Genomic DNA, 10,408 nt, shown 5'->3' with positions numbered 1-10,408 from the left:
ACACAATTTTAATCTTTAACTTAAGATTGTTTTAATTCAACGTTGCCTAATACTGGCCGTTTATATGTGATTCATTGTTAAATTCACTGGCAGTGAAAATCAATTCTACTAAACCATTTTTTTCAGCGTATAAACCAAATCGGAAATCTAGAAGCCACTTTTTGGCATAAAATACTAGCAACGCACAGCATACACACATACACACCTTGAAGTCTCTCGGCTCTCCCTCTCTCTCTCGTTCTCTATCGAGCACCGCCCCCTTTCTTTTCCTTTTTTTTCCTCCTTGGCTTCCACCTGCTTCACACTAGAGATTCGCCAGAGCGCGTCAGTGCGCGTAAACCCCGGGAACGGAACGGATCGGTACACAGTGCGCATCCCTCTTCTTCATCCAACTGCACTTTTCTCTTTCTCGTTGCAAAGATTTGTTCACCGATCTCCACAATGTTGCTTTCTGCACTTTTATCATAATCCATCAATGGATTAAGCGCGTGGATGCAGATGAAACCGATCATCAAAGAAGACCGAAGAAGAGGATCAAACGATCAAGGAGTTATGTTTCAAACAGTCATCTATAAAGGACTCAATTAGCATATGTCAAGAGGGCATTTACATAAGGGCCATATTTAGGCTGGTGTCTCGGAGCAGAGCCAGTCACATCCAGAGAGCACAAGAGGAGAGAAGCCGCATAAGCTTGTGTGCTGGAGTGCGTAAGAGAGAGTATTGGATACACGGGGGACCGGAGCAAAGGGGAGTAGCCTGGAAGGTCGAGAGAGCATGTGCTAAAACCAGAAGCGAGCGAGAGAGAGAGAATCGGATGTAAACACGCATTGACTGTCAAAGCCGCAAGCAGTGACTGCGCAAAACACTAGGGAAAGAGAAACCACAGGGGCTTTCCTCAAGGTAACTTTTCTTCGAGTGTCGGTGATGGGTGCAGTCGGCGAACTGGTGGGCAGCTTCTCTCACGGCTTGGAGAGCTTTGCGCACGGGTCTCATTTTGTCCTCACGCCCCCCGGGGACTCCGGTGCTCTGATGAACGAGCACCTCGTCTCCGCCGAGCGCCTGTCACGCAGCACTTCACCGGACCTGACGCATCTGAAAGGGATCCTCCGCCGGCGGCAGCTCTACTGCAGGACCGGCTACCACCTCGAGATATTACCGGACGGTTCGGTGCAAGGCACGAGGAAAGACCACAGCAGATTTGGTAAGTAATATCCATCGTTGTTTCATTATTATTAATATTATTACTATATAGTCTATGCTACAAAAATAAAAAAACACCCAAAAACTGACTACTATTTTAACTCCGAAATCAAATTACAAACATATTATATTATTATTTTAATAATGAAACCGCTGACTATTGGTACTTATGTAATTGCACTGTAATGTAAAATATGATATTATCACGACGACGGTGATTATTATTATTTCCATAAACCCAACTGTCACACTGTGCTCGAATAACATTATAATATAGCAAAACACAGTGATTAAGTGTGAAAGACGTCATGAATTAAGTATAGGGCAGTTTGATGCCACTATTGCAGGTGCTTGTCCTGCTGTCTCAACTGGGAACTAACAGCTGTGCTTTTCTCACAGGTATATTGGAATTCATTAGCCTCGCTGTGGGCATGGTGAGCATCCGTGGTGTGGATAGCGGATTGTATCTGGGAATGAACAGCAAGGGCGAACTGTATGGATCTGTAAGTATAGCACGTTTTCTTCTTCTTACTGGTACTGTGCCGGCTGTATATTTTTTTGAGTAATGCAACAATTAATTTCATTCATAGCCTGGTCGAGCTAAACCGAGAGAATGATTTATGGTGTAATTTCAAATAGCCTTTGGACACAGTTTATTCTTCCATTTGCAGTGTGGTTAACCCTTGCCTGGCCTCTTTTTTTTCTCTTAGGAAAAGCTGACAGCGGAGTGTGTGTTCAGGGAGCAGTTTGAGGAGAACTGGTACAACACTTACTCTTCTAACCTGTATCGGCACGGCGAGCGAGGATCCCATTATTACGTAGCCCTCAACAAAGACGGGACGTCTCGAGATGGAGCTCGCTCTCGGAGGCACCAGCGCTTCACGCATTTCTTGCCGCGGCCTGTGGATCCAGAGCGGGTTCCTGAGCTGTACAAGGAGATACTAGGTCACAGCTGAAGCCACTGAACCTCAAACCCAATCCCCAAAAAAGCACCTGCATGCTCTTTATCCCCCTCGGACGAACCTGTCTCAGGAGAAAGCAGTGCAGACAGGGGGGGAAAGAGGCCCTCTTTTGCGGGCCAAGGTTGGAGCATTAGCAGGAGATGGAAAGCCCTTGATTGGAGTGGCAGGAACCAAAGGTCTGGATAGTTCCCGAAGAACAGAACACTATTTCGGATCCATTCGCACCTGCTGTACGTATGACACAAGGGATTTTGGATTAAAAGAGAGCACTGGTGAACTTCTTGCCAGAGAATGATGGACATCTACTATTACTACTGAAAATTCTAGAAGGCTTCTGAAGGAATTCTGTGAAATGCTTTTGAGATTTCATACTCTTCCAAACACTATCATGGACAAGCAGGAGACAAACTCCTCCAAACATTTCTCTTTAGGTCCTTTAATTTATGTTTTTTAAAGATATTTATTTTATATATTTATTTATTTTAAAAGAATATTTTTACAAGAATATATGCAAGATGTAACAGGACGTCATGAGAGCTTTATTTTCTACCACTATAGAGACATGATGTCTAGAGATAGAACTACTGAAGAAAGTATTTTCTTATGAGTTGTTAATTTTCTGGATGTATGTGGTATCCACCTTGGTGACCCCCAACCCCACCCATTTTTTTTTCTCTCTCTCATGTCATTAAACCAGATCCTTAAGAGCCTGAGAATGTTCCAGAATTCACTGGAGAATTAAACAGTTCAAATGACTTCATTTTGTTGTGTCTGTCCTTTCAGTAGAAACATAAGGTCACCTGTTCAGAGGTGAATGGTTATTGAATTTCTATTTTGCAGAAAAAGGTCAACTTTTAGGGAAACGTAAGCAGGGACAGCAGGTGTCTGCAGCTGCGTGATGCTCATTGATTCTGTTGTGGGGAAATGAAATCAAATGAGCCTAAACAAAAGCCTAAACAGTTATGCTAAACGCTGCTGCACGATAATATAATTTGCTAAAAATGTTCATTTCATGCTTCGGGATCTCTCCATTTCACTCTCTCTCTCACTACCCTAAAAAGGCAGCACAATGCTAACATTAAAACACAATGACCTAAAAACGGTTTCCCCTCCCGTTTTCTTCCAACGGCAACCTTCTCAAGTGACACCTTGGCCTGCGGGAAGCCCTTCACAAAGTGGCCTTTTCTTTTGCCAAGCGTCTTTTGAAAGCCGTGCACCAGGAGCTTTCAAAGCTGTTGCAAAATGAAGGATTTCTGGGATATATACGTCTGCCCAGCCAGTGCAGGTGGAGGTTTTCTTAGGGAGCATGAGGTCATTTCAAGACAGACAGAGTCACGTTCGGTCTGAAACAGCACAATTAGGCAATTTGTGTTTTTCCCATCTTTTATTTCTTTCTGTTTGATGCTTTTCACTTCCTTTCCCACCCCACGGTTGTGATTCATTGGCTTTGATGACACTCTATGAGCTGGCTGCCTGTCAACCTGGCTGTCTGTGAGAGTGAGGTGACTGTGTATGTACGTGTTTTTAATGAAGGAAATGATACTTTTTAGGTAGGGTATGGGGAGAGGCACACATGCGTTTCCAAAATAACACTAGCATGAGGGCTCTCAAACACATAATGAATAGAAATAGGGAGAATTGCAAAAAACTCTCTCACTTTGATATAGTGTTTTCCTGTTTAAATTCTACAAATTAAATAAAAATAATGAAGAGTTCAGATGCAAAAGCCACTAAGCGCCATTTGAACTTTTCTAGGTTTTTTCTCAGGTTTCAATGTTTGTGTTCAGTTATTTCACTTTAATAGCGATGGAAACAACCTATTTACTGCCATTAAATTGAAATTACCGAGCCTACACACAGGAGCCTGATAAAAATGGTAATTTCAGAAGAAAATCTGAAACGGCACTTAGAGGCTTTTTCATCTGAATTCTTCAAATAGTCTAAATGAGTGAGTCAAATACAAATGAATTACTTCATAATGGGGTCAGCGTGCACAATAAAATGATGCAATTTATGCACATTTGACTTCAGAACCACAAATGAAAAAAGAAAACATACACTATCATTTAAGTTAAAAAAGAAATGTATATTTTTATTCATCAAGGATGTATTAAACCAATCAAAACGATAATGTTACAAAATAATATTTAAAGAAAAGTGCTGTTCCTTTCCGTTCATCAGGAATTCTGGAAAAATGTATTTTGGTTTCCACAAATGTTTTAACATTAATAATAATAATAAACAGAATTTATTTCTTAACTGTCAAATTTGGCCAAAAAGAAAGACAAAACTACTACTAAAAACTATCTTATGATGAATCGCGTAGAAAATGCAGAAAACAAAGCTGAAAGGAAATAAAACATACACTGAATACATAAATATGCTGTCCATGCCGATACTAAGTAAGCTTTGCGCATATTGTCAGTCATTATTGTCAAACACGACACAACATGTTTGATTGTGTTACTATTACAAATGAAACAACCGAGTGTGTACACTAGTTTTACACCAAGCACAAAAGCAACATATGCTTACACAGGTCTAAATAATAAATTGCTAAATTATGAATGTTTGAATAGAGGCAAAGATGTTGATTTTCCTATGTCCAGACATCACCAACTCTAAAAAACAACAGTGCTAACTATCACAATTGGGTCAAATGTGGCCTATAATCTTTGTTGTATGAAAAGTACAATATAAACTAATGTTTCAAACAATAACAACTGCTCAACCATGATATTTGTATTTATTTATACAATATACGTCAAATGAAACTAGAGAATATATTGATTCCAATGACAAATTCTATCACTTAGCATCTTTTAAGTCTGAAAAAAAAGTGAATTTTCTTACTAAAAATGACAAAAGGGTAAATACATCATGACAACTGTATGTTTTTTTTAATGTTGAATATATTTGTATATATGCTATAGCAATGTGAGAGAGGAAAAAAAAGGAGAGAGTTTGTCCTGTTTAAAAGTTCACGGCATAACTGTTCAGCTTACATAACTGACATTTTGTAGGGTAGGAGTGTCTGAACTGTGTGTCTTTTCCCCTTTTTGGGGGGTGGGATGATACTTCTATTTGTGTGCGCAGGCATATCAGCAAGCTCTGTATGTTGTGTGATCTCTAAATCTCTGTGATGATGAGCCAGGGGTTCTCCTAACTGAGAGCCAGTCTGCCTGCACACACCCCAGCCTACAACACACACACACACACACACACACACAGGGGTTTTCCCCCCAAGCAGAAACACTGCTACAGCTAAAGGATGTGGTGAGGCTGATGTGGCCAGATCGACTGAACTACTTTTCATTATTTTCACCTCAGACAGAGAGATGGTGGGGGGAGAGGGAGAGAGAGAGAGAGAGAGAGACTATGTATCTATGTTTATGAGAATGTGTGTGTGTTTGGACAGTTACAACACACGTGTTGTTCTAAGACAGGTGTTGAAGTGAGTGATCTTTCACCTGCATGTCTTTGCGGCTCAGGTAAAAACTGCACAGGTGTTCATGCGGCACGTCAAAAGGTACACACACACACACACACACACACACACACACTAATGAGAGAAGTGTCAGATTGTGAATTCTTGAGGAAACTTATTGTCCTAGGTCATTTTTACTATTGTAAAGACAGGAACTGGAACGCTGAACATTTTTGTATGCAATATTTTAACATTTTGGAATTTGGAGACATTTTCTTATAATTCAGTTCTTTATTCATTTTTAATCAGTGTGGATACATTTACAGTATCATGTATTCGGTGTTAAACTGTAAATAAGAAAATAAATATCACATAAATAAAGACAACTTTATTCTTTTTGTAGCTCCCAGACAGCATCACAATTATCAGATTGTCAGAAAATGCAAAGACACCTGCAAGCCTGCAATCGTACAGTTACTAAATTTCAGGTGAAAAATCTCTAAAGGTTGACATGTTAAATATAGTAACGGAGATCTCCAAAATGCCTCATTAGAGTTGAAATTGCAACTTCTGAGCTATAATAATATATTCTAAAAATGCAGACTACAGAGAGAAAGTGAAAAAATTATACAAATGATTGAGTTCCTCTTTCTGCCGCAATGTTTGTAGATGTTTGAGGTTGACAAGCTCATTATAAGTGTAGTTATGTTCAGTGTTAACATAATAACTGTTTGTGCCTTCATATCTTCCAGGATGGTATTAGCTGAACCACTAATTTATCTAGAACACGTGTGTGCGCACACACACCCACACCCACACACCCGCACACACGTAAAAGCAAAGACAAGATAATACGTTAAATCTTCTTTGTTTTATTAAATAATAATTTTCTTGTTTCTTTTTAATGCTGGTTTTAATGCATGGTATACTAAAAAGGCATTACCATGCTAAACGTCTATAAAATCAAGCTGGAATTATTGTACTCTTTAAAAAAAAAAGGAATTATTACACTATTATTTACACTACTGTCCCAAAAAATGGGTATTTCCCAAAAAACACAGTGATAGCATGGTACTTTTTGCTGTTCTTTTCTGCACGCACTCGTCTTATTATGCTGCGTTTAAATCACTCCGCATTTATTTTAATTGACATTTTCTACCGAAAATTTCAACAAGAAATCATACGTTTATATTTTGCCTTGAAGATGAATTGAATCAAAAATATTCAGACATAAGTATTGAAGTTTCATTTATCTAAAACGAGGAAGTTTGCTGTGACAGCGCCAGCTTTAGCATGATGGATGCGTGAGACTAAGTCTGTGCTCCCCATCCTGAACTCCTCTTTAAGCTTTGTGAGGAAAGAGAGAGAATGAGTATTTCCTCGGGGGTTCAGTTTGATTGACAACACGCTCCCTAAAGACGATCCTCTAATTTGCATGACTTATTGAGAACATGCCTTGTGTCAATGCAGCAGATTTGGCCTACGGTTCACTCTTATATTCTTAATGGGATAAGATGCTTCAGCTGAGGAGGAGGAAAAGGAAGTGCCAAGGAGCCAAGTTAGAGCGTACCATTCCATTCTTTAGAAGTTCATCCAAAAATGAAAATTACTCATCCTCGTTTAGTTTCCAACACTTTTTTCTTCCACTAAACAAAGATACTGTATTGAAACAATGGCTACCAATTTTGATGGTAACAACATATAAACAAAAGCAAATATACGGCTAGAGCGTTGGGAGAGATTCAGTCTGTTCATTACATAAAATTATTGTATGACAGGGGTGCCCAAGTCCTCCTCCGGGGCGATCAACTGTCCTGCAAAGTTCAGCTCCAACTCTAATCAAACACACCTGCCTTTAATTGTCAAGCAATCAAGCAAGCAATGAAGACCGTAATTAGTTGCTTCAGGTGTGTTTGATTAGAGTTGGAGCTGGTGCAGGATTATGCATCCCTGTTTTATGGTTTCAGAAGATTTGGAATGTAACGCATAACTCGTATGTACCACTTGTTAAGTATGGTTATTATTTAAAACTATAACTAAAACTTGGATTAAAGGTCATTGCACACTGAAATTTTCAAACGTTAAAAAGTAAATACAACCTCACGTTGTGTCAATCACATTTACAAAATGCCACCGAAATTCGGATTGATTTTAAAAAACGTTTTTATGTTATCACATGTTATTTTTGTTAGTTAGCTGTTTTCTTCTGTGTTCTGTTATTTCACTAGGTCTACTTGCAGATGATTCAAATTTACATTTTTATCAGACTTAAAAAAAAAACCCCAAACATTATGCATACTATATAAGGATAATTCTAGGATCTCATATAAATTAAATTGAAAAACTAAAATGAAGAGGTAACATAAATTAAATAAGTTTAATCCGACATACTAAAATTACTGAAATAAACAAAATAAAGATAAAAAAGAAATACATATTAAAATGACTAAAAATTAATTAATAAATTGACAAATAACAGTTCATTTAAAATAGTAATACATACTATAATGTACAAAATTAACATTTTTTGTTTGGTAATTGAAAAGCTACAGTCCCAAACACTAATGAAAAAGAGCAGCATAAACATATTGCTGAATGTCTCCTTTTGTGTTTCATAGAAGAACAAAAGTAGTTTTATTTAGGAATGAACTGAGGATGAGTAGAGGACTAAAGAGGTTTTACCCAATGACTGTTCTGTATTTATATTCAATAGTGTCCGCTTATTCACTCCTCCCCTCTGATCACAGTAAACAACCTGAAAAATGAAGCTCACACAAAGCAAAATAAACAGACTCATAAGAAGCGTCCTGAGGCACCTGTCTCAGCTTCTGATGTGCGTGCACACACGCACACACACACACACACACACACACACACACACACACACACACACACACACACACACACACACACACACACACACACACACACACAGAGTGTGAAAGTAATTAGTTAGAGTGGAGGGGGACTGAAGAATATTGAACTCATCTCTCTCTCTCTCTCTCTCTCTCTGTCTTTCTCCCACTCTTACACACACACACACACACACTGCCCACTGAGTGATGGCTTGTAAGGATATATTGATTGCAGACAGTACACTTTCACTGCTGCACTATCTCAGAGCTGCTGCAGTGTGTCTCTACATGTGCATGTGTGTCTGTGTATGAAAGTGTACATGTTTCCCCTTGGAGTTCAATTATGTTTATACAAATATACACACATTTCTCTCACAGTATAATCCAAATTTTCTTAAGTATATGAATATATCATCGGTACCTTCAAAGCTCAAACTCAAAGCAGGTAAACTGCTGTGACAAAATGTGACCACCTGCCTTTGATTCTCTGTAACGATTTTAACTAAATGAGAACGCTGTTTTTCCTCTCCTTACAATTATCGGATCAATTTTACATGCTATTACCCACAAGGAAAGAAAAATCACAGATGGGATGGCTTTAAGATCTCAGTGGTTTCTTCTGAACACAAATGAGATTAAATGGAGGCTTTTTTAAATAACTCAAAAAAAGCTGTCAATTTTTCTTCCTGCTTTTTTTCTACTTTCTCTGTCTTTATCTTGTACTTCTCCCTGTAGTTTATCACCACATTGTGATCAAGAAGCAAACCTGAAGAGGCGACACCAACCCGTATGCGCAGCACACACATGACGAAAGCTGCAAGGGCCTGTTGTCATACAGTCAGGCGGAGGTCTGTGCTCACTGCATTGCATATTGCAGTTTGTTATGCATATCACACAACGAGCATCGCATATTTAAGACTGTGTGTCAAACTGAAAAAAGGTTTAAAGAAATAGTTCACCCCAAAGTTGATCGTTTACTCACCCACATGTCTTTCCGGACCTCTATAAGTTTCTTTTTTATGTTGAACACAAAGGAAGGTAATTTGAACAAACCAAAGTTGTTGGTTCATATTACCTTCCATAGTAGAGAAAGAAATATGATAGACAGTGGGGACCATCAACTGTTTGATTACCAGCTTTTTTCAAAATATCAAAATATTCTCTTAAGAGAAAAACTAAGATTTCAAACCAAAGGAGGATGAGTAAATAAATACTTTTTTTAGTGAACTTCCTCCAGAATCCTATGCAAATGTTTTTATAGTATGCACTTTAAATGTTTTAAACTTTTTTAAAAGAGGCGCCTTTGTTTATCTGATCAGAAATAGAGTTAAAACAGCAATATTGGAAAGGTTATGGCAATTTAATATATCTGTTTTCTATTTTTAACATATTTCTAAAAATGCGTATATATTTTAATATATTTTCAGCATTCATTACTCCAGTCTTCAGTGTCACAATGTTCTTCAGAAATCATTTTAATATGCTGATTTGGTGCTTAACACTTAAAAATAAAGTCGCTTCACGATGCCATAGAACCTTTTTGTGTAAATGGTTCCATGAAGAACCTTTCGAATCTGAAAAAGCATTTGTAGCAAAAGAAGGTTCTGCAGATTACAAACAGGTAAGAAAGATATGGCTCTTTAAAGAACCTTTGACTAAATGGCTCTTTGTGGAACCCTAAAATGGTTGTTAATTTTAAAAAGCATTCATTTAGGCATCACACACATCTTTGACTTGTGACATATACAAAAAGGATAACTGTGAAAATAATTTAGGGCTTGTTAAACAAGTAGAATTTAACCACAAGGAACAACTTTCTTTGTACAGGAAGCTTAAAGCTTATTTTAAAACATCTCCCGGCACCTGCATTGTGCTCTATTCTGCTGTGCTGTTTTTGAAGAACATGTCCAGTGTGGATGGCCCCAAAGTCAGCACTGAAAGCTCGTGCAGACAGTGCCGAGATC

At 38.2% G+C, this 10,408-nt stretch overlaps 1 protein-coding gene across 1 annotated transcript; it reads left to right on the top strand.

The window, feature by feature from the left end:
• The first annotated feature begins 351 nt into the window (after window positions 1-351).
• On the top strand, window positions 352-2,900 carry fgf20a (fibroblast growth factor 20a). Its single transcript, XM_043233514.1, has 3 exons — window positions 352-1,201; window positions 1,600-1,703; window positions 1,911-2,900. The coding sequence occupies exons 1-3, from the start codon at window positions 925-927 to the stop codon at window positions 2,154-2,156; spliced, it is 627 nt and encodes a 208-aa protein (XP_043089449.1). The 5' UTR covers window positions 352-924; the 3' UTR covers window positions 2,157-2,900.
• Window positions 2,901-10,408: the final 7,508 nt, after the last annotated feature.

The sequence above is a fragment of the Puntigrus tetrazona genome, chromosome 1 (genome assembly GCF_018831695.1).
Source record: "Puntigrus tetrazona isolate hp1 chromosome 1, ASM1883169v1, whole genome shotgun sequence".
Taxonomy (NCBI): Eukaryota; Metazoa; Chordata; class Actinopteri; order Cypriniformes; family Cyprinidae; genus Puntigrus; species Puntigrus tetrazona.
This window is presented reverse-complemented; position numbering and strand designations above follow the sequence as displayed.